The sequence below is a fragment of the Mus musculus genome, chromosome 2 (assembly GCF_000001635.26).
Source record: "Mus musculus strain C57BL/6J chromosome 2, GRCm38.p6 C57BL/6J".
NCBI classification, from domain to species: Eukaryota; Metazoa; Chordata; class Mammalia; order Rodentia; family Muridae; genus Mus; species Mus musculus.
In genome coordinates, this window is record NC_000068.7 from 87,032,091 (window position 1) to 87,048,295 (window position 16,205).

Consider the following 16,205-nt stretch of genomic DNA (forward strand, 5'->3'; position numbering starts at 1 on the left):
GATATGAGTGATACGAAATTAGTTAGGAAAAGAATTATGAGATTCTGCAAGGCAAACAACAACAACAACAAAAAAATCAAAACAAAATAAAAAACCTGTCAGCGTGCCCTTATCTGTACCTAACTCAGAAGTCTGTGAAAACAGAGATGGCAATAATACACTCTTTATGGCATCTTCACACCTGGAAGGAGAGAAAATACCATGATTCTTCCCTTGTGGGGTTTTACTGTTGTTAGAGAACAAGACAGAAATGCTCACTTGCTGTAGCATGAAGCAGACACTCTGTGTGCTTCCTGTCTACTTAGTATTTTCACTAAAACTCATTGGTTTTTCATACAATTTTATCCTGCTTCCCATCTACTATTAAACTAAATATACAAGTGTATATAATTGTGTCTGTGATTATTGAGAAAGTGGATCCTTTATGTGATCCCAGTGAATATGAATAAACTTTGCTTACTATTCCATCAATATTCTTTTGACATATTTAAGTGCTCATGTATGTTCTATCAGTAACCTCAATGCAATTCTTGGAGCGACTTGAACTTGCCCTTAAAAGAACTTCCAAACTGAGGGATCTAGCTAGGAAAACAATGATTCCTGTTGTATTGGGAAATGATAATCATATAATATTATATATAATATCCTCATATTATATATAATATGTAATGGCATATATATCACATATTTATGGAATAATGAAAATTATAATGAATGATTAATGTTAATAACATCAAAATTAAAATTCTCACATGAATGTGTGTTTGAACCATCATATTATATATAATATGTAATGGCATATATGTCACATATTTATGGAATTATGAAAATTATAATGAATAATTAATGTTAATAACATCAAAATTAAAATTCTCACATGAATGTGTGTTTGAACATAAAGACCTTTAAAAATATGTTAATTGCCAATACTTGAAACACTGCAGGTATTTAACCACATAGTCTATAGAATTAATAAATGTTTCTTGCTGGGCGTGGCAGCTTATGCCTTTAATCCCAGCACTTGGGAGGTAGAGGCAGGAGAATTTCTGAGTTTGAAGCCAGCCTGGTGTACAGAGTGAGTTCCAGGACAGCCAGGGCTACACAGAAAAACCCTGTCTCAAAAAAACCCTCAAATAATAAATAAACAAACAAACAACTAAACAAATAAATGTAACATCTAAGCTATTTTTTTACTGAGCAAATATTTTTCTTTTAATCATTCTTCTCATGGCTTCTTTGGCCTCTTTGTTTCTCACACTGTATATAAAAAGATTCAGTACTGGCAGCAAAAGTGTGTAAAACACGGATAAGATTTTTTCTGTATCCTGTGGAAAGCTTGAGCTGGTTCCCAGGTAAGTTGATATCACTGTTCCATAGAAGAGAGTTACTACAGTTAGGTGGGACGCACAAGTGGATAAAGCCTTATAACTTCCCCTGGCAGAATGTATTTTCAGGACAGTGATAAGAATTCCTAGATAGGAACTAACTACTATCAGAAAAGTAGTTATGGATGTAGCACCAGAAAGAACAATGAATAAAACCTCACTGTCATGAGTATCAGAGCAGGAGAGCTGAAAAAGCAATGGAATGTCACAGAAATAATGATCAATGACATTGGGCCCACAGAAAGTCAAATTGAGAAGACTCCTCAAGTGGGTAAGTGAGTTGGCACAGCCCAGCAAGTAAGAGGCTGACACAAGGTAGATGCAAAACGTGGGAGTCATAAGACATCTGTAGTAAAGCGGACTGCAGATGGCAAGATACCGATCATAGGCCATTGCAGCCAAGAGGAAGCATTCTGCAGTCAGGAACATGTTGACAAAGGAATACTGTAGAAGGCAGCCATGGTACGAGATGCTGTTTTGTCCTACTAAGTAGTTTATCAGCATTTTGGGAAGAAAGACTGACGAATAGCAGAAATCCAAAAAAGCCAAGTGGGTAAGAAAAAAGTACTTGGGGGAATGAAGCTGGTCAGTAGCTAAAATTATCACAATAATCCACAAATTGCCTGCTACAGTAATGACATAAATTAAGAGACACAGCACGGAGAGTACAGTATTCAGTACAGGGTCCTCGGTCAGACCCAGGAGGATAAACTCAGTTATCACAGTCAGATTTCTGTCAGCCATTGATGTGACTCCTTTATAGGAGATCTGTAAGGAACCAAAAAACAGAAATGTCCAGAGATTACAGCTTGTAGACATAAAATCACTCTATTAGCATCTTTTAAATCTGCAGTTTTCATCATTAAGTAGAAATAATCTGAATTATATTTAAATTAGCCAAGTGTGAAAATTTATTTTTTAAAAACCTTTTTTCTTGGCTCTCATCAAGGAATTAAAATTAGGATTATGTGTTAGAAGGAAAATTCTTGCAGAAACTTCAACACTCTGTTAGACACACTAATAATTAAGTCCTTTTTTTTTTCTGGTAGAGTTCAGTTAATGGGTCTTGGTAACAGAATATTTTAAATTACCAGAATGAAGTAGAAGAACTTCACCTTTCAGTAGTGAACATTTACTGTGAAGAATAAAACAAGCAAGCAAACAAAGATTCTCTTGACATTTACCAATTTCGGAGGGGTGGAGGGAAGAGAGATGTGATCTGGATGTAATGTATAAAAAAGAAGAAAAAAAATGTTCTCTTGGACAGGTGTCTCCTCACAGCAATAGAAAAATAACTAAGATAATATTTTTGAATATAATTGTATTTCTTTCCTTTATATTTATAAAATTATAAAATATTAAATATAAAAATCATCTAAACATTCTGTATTATGCATATTTAGGTAAGTTAAAGAGAAAACATATTATAAATGCATTAAGTATATTGTAAGCACATGTATGTTTTTATAAACATATACAGACACATAGAAAACATGTGATTTAACTTATAGCATATAATAAAAGAAAATGAGACTCAGGGAACCTACACTCTGAAATGAAAAGGAATTTTCATGAAGTTTATCTCTTGCTCCAGTGCTCAACAAAATTAGCCTTTCATGTAGCGAACAGCACTTACCATAAAGGCTCTAATTAGCTACAGTGTTTGCTGTTTATGTATGGATTAGCCTACATCAGATGATTTTTTCATAATGTTTTGATTTTTTTTTGTCCTTTGATCTCTAAAATCATTGGCACAAATCCACTTTAATCAGGAATGTGCATTGTTATGACTTACTTGATTAATTCACAAAAGATTGAATATTAAACTAACTTTACTTTAGAATATTACCTCAAATATATAATGTTAGTTTGTTGTTTTATATCATTTTGTGAAATTATGTGAGAAATGAATGTTCACAAAATATTCTTAAAGAAATAATTATTTAAATATAATATGTGCTGACCTACAAGAGTTTTAGTAAGACAAATTCAGAGAATATTTCACATACTTTTGATGGAAAACTTCATTTTAGCTAAAAAGCCATAAATATGAAATTTCACAACCAGTGTACCTAAATCATTCTGAGGAAGACATATCAATGACATTTTTAGTAAAGAATGATAAAGTAGAGGCTGACATTTCTCTGTAGCTATTAAATAACTAGTAAAATACTGCAAAATAGTATTGACTTTCTGTACTTTGCTGAAAACACAAGTCTCAAAAGAGGGATTATTTTCTACCAAAGCACTCCATATCTTTAATAACCAAGTAGCTTTCTGTACAAACAAGGGGAACTTGTGGATTTTACCTGGAAGCATCTTGAAAAACTGTCACATGTAACATAGGGTGCCCAGAAATTCATTGCTGATACAAGGGTAAAAATGATTTAAAATAAATCCAAACTAAATTTGTGATAAGCAACTTCACAATCACATTTTGGATTAATTTATTTAAAAATAATTTTTGGTTTAATGGTATTCAGCATTTGTACTTGTTTAGTTTTAATTTAAGGAAACTGAATTTGTGATATTTTCTGGTTTTCTTCAATTTCAATAATTTCATAATTACATAATTGCTATTTTTTCTGGTACTATGTCATCTCTTTTCTTTTGCTTAAAGTTATATTTCAACAAATGAGTATTAGTCTAATACTTAGCTGATATAATGAAGCTGAATTTTAATGTATGGTTGCTTTATTCAAATTAAGAAAAAGTAGTTTATAGGAATCTTCCTTCTTTGAAAAGATATCTTCAGCTAAATTCTCTTTTCAACTTACAAAAAATAAAGATTATACCACTAAAAACAGCTAAGGAAATGTAGACTAAACTTCCAATATGCCACAGAAGTGACCACTGACTGTGGCATTTGTCTGAATCTGTTTCCTGAACTGCATGGTCAGAAAGACAAGACTCCTGGGACTTTGCACAACATTATATAACTACTTGGGGCCCTTGCTCTGTTTGAAGACCTGGGAAAGCAATTTATATTTATAAATGCTGTGTTGCAGTATCCAAGCAGGACACCTACCTGGTGTGAAGAATCAGACTTGGCCTGTGTCTAAATTTCCTTACTGTTGAGTTTATATTTGGCTTTTTGCCTTTGGGGGATGGAATCCCCAAGGCACTGTAAACACTGGGATTCATTATAAATGCTACAGGTAGCCCTAAGGAAGTTAAGGACCTTGGTGTATTTCCAAAATGAAGTACTATAATGGAAAGAAAATTTATTTTCTTTCTAAACAAGAAAAATTATTTTCCATTTTAACATTATGATTTATTTACTTGTTTTACATGTGCTATTCATGATTTTAATATATATATATCACTTCTATTGACAATCCTTTCTAAAACTATAATGGTATTTGTAATAACTATGGATATATATGTGAAAATGCAAAAAGACTTTGAGATGATTTAATTTGAAATGTATATCTGTAGTTATGTTCATCTTCATATATACTATGTGATTTTGGTAATATAGCCAATTGGGTTACTTGTATATATTTCCATTTTAAAAAAAATAATTCACTTTATATCCCACTCATTGCCCTCCTCCTAGTCCCCCTCTCCCACAATCCTTCCCACTCCCCACTCCCCTTCTCCTCTGAGCAAGTAGGGGTCCCAGGGTATTCTCCCACCCTAGTACTTCAAGTCTTTCCAAGGCTAGGTGCATCCCTTCAAGTCTCTGTGAGGCTAGGCACATCCACTCCCACTGCAGCCAGACAAAGGAGCTTAGCTAGAACATATCCCACATGCAGCCAACAGCTTTATGGATAACCATCTGTCTTAGTCAGGGTTTCTATTCCTGCACAAACATCATGAACAAGAAGCAAGTTGGGGAGGAAAGGGTTTATTTGGCTTACACTTCCATGCTGCAGTTCATCACCAAAGGAAGTCAGGACTGGAACTCAAGCAGGTCAGGGAGCAGGAGCTGATGCAGAAGCCATGGAGGGATGTTCTTTACAAGCCTCACCTGGCTTGCTCAGCCTGCTCTCTTATAGAACTAAGACTACCAGCCCAGAGATGGTCCCACCCACAAGGGGCCTTTCCCCTTGATCACTAATTGAGAAAATGCCTTACATTTGGATCTCATGGAGGCATTTCCTCAACTGAAGCTCCTTTCTCGTGATAACTCCAGCTGTGTCAAGTTGACACAAAACTAGCCATTACACCGTCATTCCAGTTGCTCTGGATCGACATGGAGACCAAGCTGTACATCTGAGGCATTGGTCCACTCTGTGTATGTTCTTTAGTTGGTGGTTCAGTCTCTGAAAGCCCCAAGGGTCCAAGTTCATTGACTCTGTAGGTCTTCATGTGGAGTTCCTATCTCCGCCGTGGCCTCAAATCCTTATTCCTATTCTTCCAAATTCCCTCTACTGTTTAACTGTGGGTATCTGCATCTGTCTGAGTTAGCTGCTGGGTAGAGCTTCTCAGAAGTCAGCCATGCTAGACTCCTATTTGCAAGTGTAACAGAGTACCATAAATAGGGTCAGGGATTGGTGCTTGCCCCGTGGGATAGGTCTCAAGTTATGAGAGTTATTGATTGGCTATTCCTTTAGTTCTGCTCCATCTTCCATCCTTACTTTTCTTTTAGACAGAATAAATTTTGGGTCAAAACTTTTGTGGGAGGATTGGTGTCCCTAATGCTCCCCTGGGGTGCCTGCCTGGCTTTAGGATGTTGCCTCTTCAGGTTCCATATCCCCAGTACCATATACCTTAGCCACAGCTAAAATCACTGATTTGGCAGTGCCTTCCTTTTTCTAGGTTTCTGTCTGGTCCTGGAGATGCTCCTGTCACCTCCCACCCCAGGCAGTTGCAGATTTTCATTCATTCTCATGGCCATCTAGCCATTTCTTCTGTCCCTTCCCACACCCGATCCTGAAGCCCCATTTTCTCCTACCCATGCCCCCTTCCACTCAATTCCCTCTCATCTGCTGCTTATGGTTATTTTATTCCCCCTTATAAGCAAGATTCAAGCATCCTGCCATGCCTTCCTTTTTGTTTATCTTCTTTGGGTCTATAGAGTGTAACATGGATATACTGTGTTTTGTGGCTAAGGTCCACTTATTAGTCGGTACATACTATGCATGTCCTCTTGGGATTAGGTTGCCTCACTTAGGGTGGCATTCTCTAGTTATATCCATTTGCCTGCTAATTTTATGATGTTCTTGTTTTTAATAGGCACGCAGTATTTTGTTGTGTAAATTAACCAGTGATTCTTTAATCCATTCTGTGGTTTAGGGACATCTGAGTTGTTTGCAGTTTGTGGCTAATGTGAATAAAGCTGCTACAAATATGGTGGAGCAAATGTCTTGTGGTATCATAGACATCTTTTTCTTATATGCCCAGGAGTGGTATAGCTGGGTCCCTAGAAAGATCTAGTCCCAATTTTCTGAGAAACCTCCAAACTGATTTCTAAAGTTGTACAATTCTGCACTCCCACCAGCATGGTAGCAGTACTCCAATTGCTACACATCCCACTAGGATGTGATATCAATTGAGGTTTAATCTTTGCCATTCTGGAGAGTATAAGATGGAACCTCAGAGTTCTTTTGATTTACATTTCTCTGATGATTAAAGACTGAATGCTTCTTTAAGTGCTTCTCAGCCATTTGAGTTTCCTCTGTTGAGAAGTCTCTGTTTAGCTCTGTACTCCATTTTTTAATTGGGTTATTCAGGTTGATGGTGTCTCACTTCTTGAGTTCTTTCTGTCAGATGTAGGGCTGTTTAAATAGTTTACCTCATTTTGATTTAACTTAGTTAATTGGTGACTGTTGAGGCTTCCTTTGTGAACAAGTATGTGAGCAACTGTTTTAGAAGGATCCACAAGGTGCTAAGAAGAATGTGTACCCTTTTGTGTTTTGGTGAAATGTGTAGTAGATGTCTGTTGGGTCCATTTGATTCATGTGTTTTGCTATTTCTATGTTCAGTTTTTGTCTTTATGACCTGTCAGTTGATGATAGTGGGAGATGATATCTCTGTCTACTAATGTGTGGGATTCCATGTGTTATCTAAGCATTTTTTTTTCTGTTACAAATGTGAGTGTTCCTGTGTTTAGGACAGATATTCAGAATTGAAATTTGATCTTTGTGGATTTTTTTTCCTTTGATGAGTACGAAATGTCCTTCCCAGTCTCTTTTGGTTAATTTTGGTTGAAAGTCTGTCTTATTAGATATTAGAATGGCAACTCCAGCTTGCTTTTTGGGTCTGTTTGCTTGGAAAACTTTTATTCAAAGTTTTACACTGAGATAATAGCTATCTTTTTGCTGAGGTGTATTTCCTGTAAGCAGCAGAATGAAGGATACAGGTTTTTTTTTTCATCCATTCTGTTAGCCTGTGTCTTTTTATTAGGGAATTGAGTTCATTGATGTTGAGAGATATTAATGACCAGTGATTGTTAGTTCCTCTTATTTTGAAGTTGGTGATGTTAGTGTGTGTATGTGTATTTGTGTGTACATGTGTGCATGCTTGCATGTGCTCATTTGTGTGTGATTCCCTTATTTTGCTCCCATCTAATTAATTCCTTACTGCTTTTCCTTGGATATAGTTATCCGACTTAGGCTGAAGTTTCCGTTCTAGTGTCTTCTATAGGGCTGCTTTTGTGGATATATATATAGTTTGTATTTATATTTGTCATGCAATATCTTATTTTCTCCATATATGGTGATTGAGAGTTTTGATGAGCACAGTCGTCTATGTTGACATCTGAGGTTTTTTCGGAGGTTGCCCAGCCCTTCAACCTTTTAGAGTCTCTGTTGAGAAGTTAGATGTAATTCTGATAGGTCTGCCTTTTGTTGTTGTTGTTGTTGTTGTTACCTGTCCCTTTTTTCTTGCTGATTTTAGTATTCTTTGTTATATAAATTTGGTGTTTTGATTATTATGTGGTAGGAGGATTTTCTTCTCTGGTTCAGTCTAATTGGTACTCTATAAGCTTCTTTTATGTTCTTATGTATATCTTTCTTTAGGTTGCAAATTTTTTCTCCTATGATTTTGTTGAAAATATTTTCTGGGTCATGGAGCTGGCACCCTTCACCTTCTTTTATTCATATTACTTTTAGTTTAATTCCTTTCATGATGTCCCAGATTTCATGGATGTTTTTGTCAGGAATATTTTAGGTTTATCAGTTTTTTTTACTCATGAATCAATTAATTTTATTGTATATTATACACCTAAAATTCTCTTTCCTCTCCTATATTCTATTGGTGATGATTGTATCTGTTGTTCCAGTTCTTTTCTCTAGGGTTTTCATCTCTAGGATTCTCTTAATTTGTGTTTTTTTATTCCTTCTATTTCCACTTTTAGGTCTTAGACAATTTTATTTATTTCCTTCACCTTCTTAATTGTATTTCCCTGTATATATTTAAGGCATTATTTGTTTCTTCTTTAAAGTCCTGTATCACCTTTATAACATTGGATTCAAGGTCTTTTTTTTTTTTTTTTTTTTTTTTTTTTTTTTTTTTTTTGCCTCAGTTGTGTTAGTATATCCAGAGCATGCTGTAGTCTGGTACCTGTGCTCTGAAGGTGTCATATCGCTCTTGCTTTTGTTGATTGTGTTCTTTCAAGGATGTTTAGTCATTTAGATGGCTTTGGTACTTGGATGTTTGTAGCAGGTATGGCAGGCCTTTATGGTTCCGGAGCAACAGGTCTGATGAAGTTGGACAGAGAGGTGGTTGGAGAATGGAGGTCCCTGTGGGATATCAGGTTGCTCAGAGCAGCTTGCCTTGGCCTAGAAGACTCAGAAAGCAGTGAAGTTGGGAGTGGGAGAAGGGAGGCTCTCCTGTATGGTTCAGGAGTCTTATGAAGTTAGAGGAGAGGTGACAAGAGAATGGAGGTCTCCATGGGATAGCAGGCTGCCTAGGACAGCTTGACTTCTCCTAGCGGGCTCATCAAGCAGGCAAGATGGGTTGGGGAAGAAAAGTTAACCTGTATATTTCAGGGTCTGCAGGTCTGATGAGGTGGGAAGAGAGGTGGTAGGAGAACAGAGGTCCAAAGAAGATAGTAGGCTGCTTAGGGCAGTTTGGCTTACCCCAGAAGAATCGACAAGCAGGTTTTTATATATTTCTTAATCATCATTTTTGCCACATTGGATTGCTTCATAGGTACAATAGTTGAATGGATTTAAAAAATAGAAAAAAGATCAATGTAGGCTTAAATGGAATTCTAAATTGTATTAAATGAAGGGTAATATGCATAATAAAGTCACTTATATAAGTCATTAGAAAACTGACAAAAATGAAAAAATTAGACAACAGCATGTAAAAATTACAGTAAATTTAGAATAATAAATTCAATATCTACAATTATTAAAACATAAGCTTCATAATGTTATCAGTTTTGCTAAAATAATTATTGTTTCCAAGGAATAGGTTATGCAGTATTTTCCTTGGAAAAGTGTTTATTGACTAGATGATTGCAATATTTTGGGTATTCATGGATCAGTCTTATTTCAGATTTATTGTTACTTTTCCATCAGTTGTTGTTTCATAAACATACATACATACATACATACATATTTCCAAATATCATCTGTTGAGCTATATAATTTTACTTGTATCTATATTTTCAGGAATGACTACTTGGCACTGGAAAACTCATCGATGTGCTCTTCAAAGGATGAAGACATCATCTCCCTCTCCTGCTTTTCTCAGTTGTTAATAATCCTTTGTCTAGAGTTGAGGGTTCATTGGTTTTTCTCCAACCAGTTTAGCATGTTTATTAATATTGTCCTTGTTCATTTCGTGTTTTCACAGTCATATTGGTGAGATCTTTATGGGTGCAGCATCTGAAATTCCCAGGAAACAAAATCTCCCAGCAAACTTTCTTTTTTTGTTGTTTGTTTGTTTTGTTTTGTTTTTGTTTTGTTTTGTTTTTTGAGACAGGGTTTCTCTGTGTAGTCCTGGCTGTCCTGGAACTCACTCTGTAGACCAGGCTGGCCTCGAACTCAGAAATCTGCCTGCTTCTGCCTCCCAAGGGATTAAAGGTGTGCTCCACCACTGCCTGGCTTCTAGCAAACTTTCTGATCCTCTGTGTTTGTTTGTTTGTTTGTTTGCTTGTTTGTTTGGGGTTTTTTGTTTTCGTTTTTTAAAAATATTTTTATTAGGTATTTTCCTCATTTACATTTCCAATGCTACCCCAAAAGTCCCCCATACCCTACCCCCCCAATCCCCTGACCACCCACTCCCACTTTTTGGCCCTGGCGTTCCCCTGAACTGGGGCATATAAAGTTTGCAAGTTCAATGGGCCTCTCTTTCCATTGATGGCCGACTAGGCCATCTTTTGATACATATGCAGCTAGAGTCAAGAGCTCCGGGGTACTGGTTATTTCATAATGTTGTTCTACCTATAGGGTTGCAGATCCCTTTAGCTCCTTGGGTACTTTCTCTAGCTCCTCCATTGGGAGCCCTGTGATTCATCCAATAGCTGACTGTGAGCATCCACTTCTGTGTTTCCTGGCCTAGTCTCACAAGAGACAGCTATATCTGGGTCCTTTCAGCAAAATCTTGTTAGTGTATGCAATGGTGTCAGCGTTTGGAGGCTGATTATGGGATGGATCCCCGGATATGGCAGTCACTAGATGGTCCATCGTTTTGTCTCAGCTACAAACTTTGTCTCTCTAACTCCTTCCATGGGTGTTTTGTTCCCAATTCTAAGAAGGGGCAAAGTGTCCACACTTTGGTCTTCGTTCTTCTTGAGTTTCATGCGTTTAGCAAATTGTATCCTATATCTTGGGTATCCTAAGTTTCTGGGCTAATATTTTACAATCTTTCTGTCCACACTTACACAATGTTCCCTTAACCTTAGGTATGAAAGTTTTTATAGATATATCCACTGGGACTTGGCTCCATAATTCTGCATATTGATTGGCTGTGGTTTTCTGTAGCAGTCTACCTTTGTTTCAAAGAGACATTTCCTTGATGAGGGCTAAAGACCACAATCATCTTTTATATAAATTGTTGCGAGAGATTATGTAAAGTAGTGGTTATATGTTCTCTTCCAATAACCATGATCTTACCACAACTGAATGTTTAGGTTGCCAGTACCAAGCATGGTATCTCTCTTACTGAAGAGATATTAAGTCAAATTATAGAGATGTTGGTTACTGCCAAGTTTTGAGGACCATTATTGGATCCATAAGTTTACCATATCATGCTTGTTGTTCATGTGATTTATAGATATCCTAGGTGGGTGAGACTGTTAATACATTTTGGATGCACGCATAGTGCCTTTGATATCATGAAGTCTTTCCTTAGTTAGGAGGCAGAAAGTTCAGTAATACTTCAGGGCTCTCTGGGCACTGTTTCTATTGTTTATTGGGTTTTTAGCAATAGTGAATTACCTTTCCCTTCTGGGCTATTGCCAAGGGCAACAGCAATAGAATGCATGTTTGGGGTATCCTTTAGAAAACTCTGGTCAACAGCTCAAAAGAGAGCCTTTCATATCTAATACTGGGTTTTTGTTACATGGTTTTTGGGTATTGAAGGTACTTTTAAAGCAGTATATATAAATAAACAAGGAAAGATTTTAAATACACATTGGACTTTTAACTGTATCAAAGGCATACATCTCGCTCTCAGAACCTCAGCAATCATTCTTTTTTTTCAGTATTTCTACATACTTTTTACTGAAAATAATTATAAATACACATACATCATATATAATAATACATATACATAATATATATGATATCATATGTATAGCATATACATAGTTCATTTTCCTTTTTTTTTTTGGTATTTATTTCATTTACATTTCCAATGCTATCCCAAAAGTGACAGGCTCCCTCACCCACTCCCTCACCCACCCACTCCCACTTCTTGGCCCTGGCGTTCCCCTGTACTGAGTCATATAAAGTTTGCATGACCAATGGGCCTCTCTTCCCACTGATGGCCGACTAGGCCATCTTCTGATTCTTACTTACAGACTCAGGACTCTAGTGTCTAGAAACTTTCATGTTTCATATCAAAATAAATAAAATGTTAACACAATTTTTTTTACAAACTTAATTTATTTTCATTGTACAACCACATTTTTAGAGTAGGATGGTCGTCACTTCTTTATTTTCACAAATGCATTTCTAATGATTAGCTCAGTGGTTCTATGAAACTTTTAATATTTTCTTCCTATATACCTCATGAATAAAAAGAAATATAAAATAAATATTAGCTGTTTATTATCAGAAAGAATTTTTAATTTTGTTGGGTTTTCATTCTTTGGTTGGTTTGGATTGTTTACACTTCTATAATCATGGTATAGATTATCGCTTTGATTATTATGCACAATTTGAAGATTCAAATGAATATGTAAGTATGACTTATTCTAAATGACATTACAACCTATTGATCCCCTAGCAGGGTATATAGACTACTTCCTTATAGGTCTTAAAATTGACTCAAGTATCTCTCACTAATTATCCTGTAGGATTTACAATGCAGGTGCTGTTTTTAGTAAAGTGAGTTCCACCCAGTTATTCCAAAAAAAAAAAAAAGTTTCAGTTCAGCTTATTGATATTTTAATATCTTGCTTATTTAGAACCCCAAAACTACAAAAAAATTGATGCAAAAATATCAATCAAAGCTTGAGGTGAATCCTGCTGCCTTCACCAATTTCTATGGGAGCAGAAGGCATATTTCATAAGTGACACATTAAATCTTAGCCTTTCTGGGCAGAAGATAACTAGATATCATTGTGTAATACCATGTTAAATACTATGTTAGAATTGTTACTTATGTTATGATTAAACCTCAGACAAAGTGTCACAGTTGAAGAGGATTAAATGATTAAAATAGATAATCATATCATATCTATATAGCAATGAATTGGAATTATAACAGTAATTTTATTTTCAAACAGTAATTGTTATTTAATTATGTAAAGTGACCTTAATGCACATTTGGCTTAGCTTAACACATTGCTTTGTGTATGTGTGTGTGTGTGTGTGTGTGTGTGTGTGTGTGTGTGCATGTGTGTGAGTTTATTCATGTGTGTGTATATATGTGTGTGTTTGTAGAAACAAAACATATTTGATGTTTATGTAGAAAAGAGATAAAAATGGACTTAAAGCAAAGAAGTACAAATTTATAAGTTGTCTTCCTTCTGCATTTTGGCAAGTCCACAAGATTAAAATCTCAACACATAATCTTCACTCTTAAAATTTTATCTAAATTATAGATTTGAATATGGTATAATCAAATAAGTGAATTTAGCTTACAAGTAAAAGAAAAAAACAATTCAACATCTCAACCTATTTAAGGACTTAGTGACTATCCATGGCTTCTCTATGAGTACTTCAAACAAATACTAAAACAACACAAAAAGTTCTTATTTTTAAAATGATGCATGAATTCAGCAAATGACAAAGGTTTCAAGTAACAGGGTTGAAACTGAAATCTATCCTCACATATAGAGAATCAGTCACAGAGCCCTTGAAATGAATATATTAGTGAGATCATTAATATAGTATTGTGAGACAAATTCAGATCTTTTATCTGTTATACATTTGCCTTGGTGCAAATGAAATCATTTCTTGAGTAAACTTCTGATTCAAAAACTGTAATGTACTCAATACTAAAAGTTTCTCTTTGTTTTATCAGGGACTTAAAATGTTCTCAAGAACTTCATGGCATCCCAAAGGCATTCTATTTCCTGAGCTTTGTAATGAATAATGGTATAACAAAGAACACAGAACATATTATTTCCGAATAACCTAGCAACAGATCCAACAGAAATCTTTGCTTAGTATTGTAACACATTCCTTGGGCTTCAAACACTAACAGAAAACAAACTTGTGAACAGAAACACTAGTGGATCTTATATTTTGAAGAGGAGAGTAAGACATGGCAATAGTCATTTCTGTCTTATCACCATTGGGTAACAGAAATAACATCAAATAAAATTATTGCCACTCATATAGTTTCTTAGTGTTTTTATCATCTAGTTTGTATCTACTAGTGGAGAGTTTTCTGGTCATGGACTTTACCTTAAATGGTATCTTGAGGGAAACAGTAAACAGTAATGTTTCAAAATGTCTTACATATGTATTTAAATAAGAAGTATTCTCACTATTTAAACCCACAGCTAATATCCTATAAAGCCTATGTCTCAATTGTCTTTACCAAAAACAAGTCATGGGTAATTTTTTCATGAGATTAATAACAAAATAGGAAGTAGGAAAGCTAAGACAGGAAGATCTCTTTGGGATCTGAAATACATTGGGCTAATGTCTTAATCAGGGTTTCTATTCCTGCGAAAATCATGACCATGAAGCGAGCTGGAAAGTAAAGGGTTTATTCAGCTTACACTTCCAAATTGCTCTTCATCACTAAGGGAAGTCAGGACTGAAACCCAGGCAGATCAGGAAGCAGGAGCTGATACAGAGTCCATGGTAGGATTTTAATTACTAGCTTGCTTCCCCTGGCTTGCTAGCTTGCTTTCTTATAGGACCCAAGATTACCAGCTCAGGGATGGCACCACCCACAGTGGGCCCTCCCACCCTTGATTACTAATTGAGAAAATGCCTTACAGCTGGATCTCATGGAGGCATTTTCTTGAGGGAGGCTCCTTTCTCTATGATAACTCCAGCTTTTGTCAAGTTGACACACAAAACCAGCCAGTACAGCTAGTATTTAGTTCCAAGCTCACCTGTCCTACAGAAGAATGTCTCTCTATATTAAGGAAATTTACTGTAATGGCTTACAGTCTGTAGTCTAACTAACCCAACAATGGGCATCTGTGAATGGGAAGTCCAAGAATCTAGTAGTTTCTCATTCCCACTAGGTTAGTCGTTTAAGCCAGTTTTCTGTAGAAGTAGGTTCCAACAGATGTGCTGGTAATAAGTGCAAGCAGTAGAAGAGTGAATCTTCTTTCTTCCAATGTTCTTATGTAGGTCTCCAGCAGAAGGGGTTGCTCTGGTTAAAGGTGTGTACCAATATGTCTAGATCTAAAACTTTCTTTGTCCCAGGTTGACTTTGAACTCAGAGATCTGCTTTTCTGTCTCCTGCAACTAAAGCCATGGGATACTTTGCCTGGACCTAAGATTTTCATGGTCACTATGCCTCAAGATCTTCATGTCAAGATACAGGTCAGAAGCCTGTCTTCCAGCCTCAAGATCTAGATAAGGGGTATGCCTTTTATTTCTGGATTGTAGTTCATTCCAGATGTAATCAAATTGACCATCTGGAATAGCGGTCACAAACTCGTTAGATTTTTTTTTTAAATCATGATTAGAGATAGCAAAATTGTATAGCTGTCCAAAATCATTTGCATAGAATATATCTGAGCTTGTACAACAGAAAAGATTTATAGAATTCTTCTCAGATTCAATGCATCAATTTCTGAAAATGGACCTAAAATAAATCTACTCTATTAGGTGTCTTCACACCAAGAAAGAAATTCATACTAATCCATTTACTGGATATGCCAGTTCCAGATATTTTTGTTTTGAGAAATACTTTGTTTATACTGATCAAAACAAGAGAGGCATTTTCATTTTGTGAAATTAATTATTCTGATCTTTTTGGTATGTATAAATAAATAGTTGTCTCTATATGTTTATATACAATTTCACTTCACATAAGACATGTTACTAATGTTTCAGTAATTTTTGTAGAGATTTTAGTATAAGGTTTAATTTGGAAATGCAACACAGTATTTGTAATCATGGAACATTGTCTTTGGATGCATATTTTTATCATTATAAGACTTAGTACTCAAACTAAACAAAACCCATAGTTCCCATAGGCTGAAACTTTATTTGATTATCAAAAGCATTATTGCATGAATCAGTGTCCTATGTTGTATTCTCAGAAACACATTGTGATATT

The 16,205-nt window shown here is 35.6% G+C and overlaps 1 protein-coding gene across 1 annotated transcript; it reads right to left on the reverse strand.

Moving 5' to 3' along the window:
• Positions 1-1,190: 1,190 nt before the first annotated feature.
• Olfr1105 (olfactory receptor 1105) lies at positions 1,191-2,129 on the reverse strand. Its single transcript, NM_001011825.1, has one exon. It carries the CDS (start codon positions 2,127-2,129, stop codon positions 1,191-1,193), a length of 939 nt encoding a protein of 312 aa, NP_001011825.1.
• Positions 2,130-16,205: the final 14,076 nt, after the last annotated feature.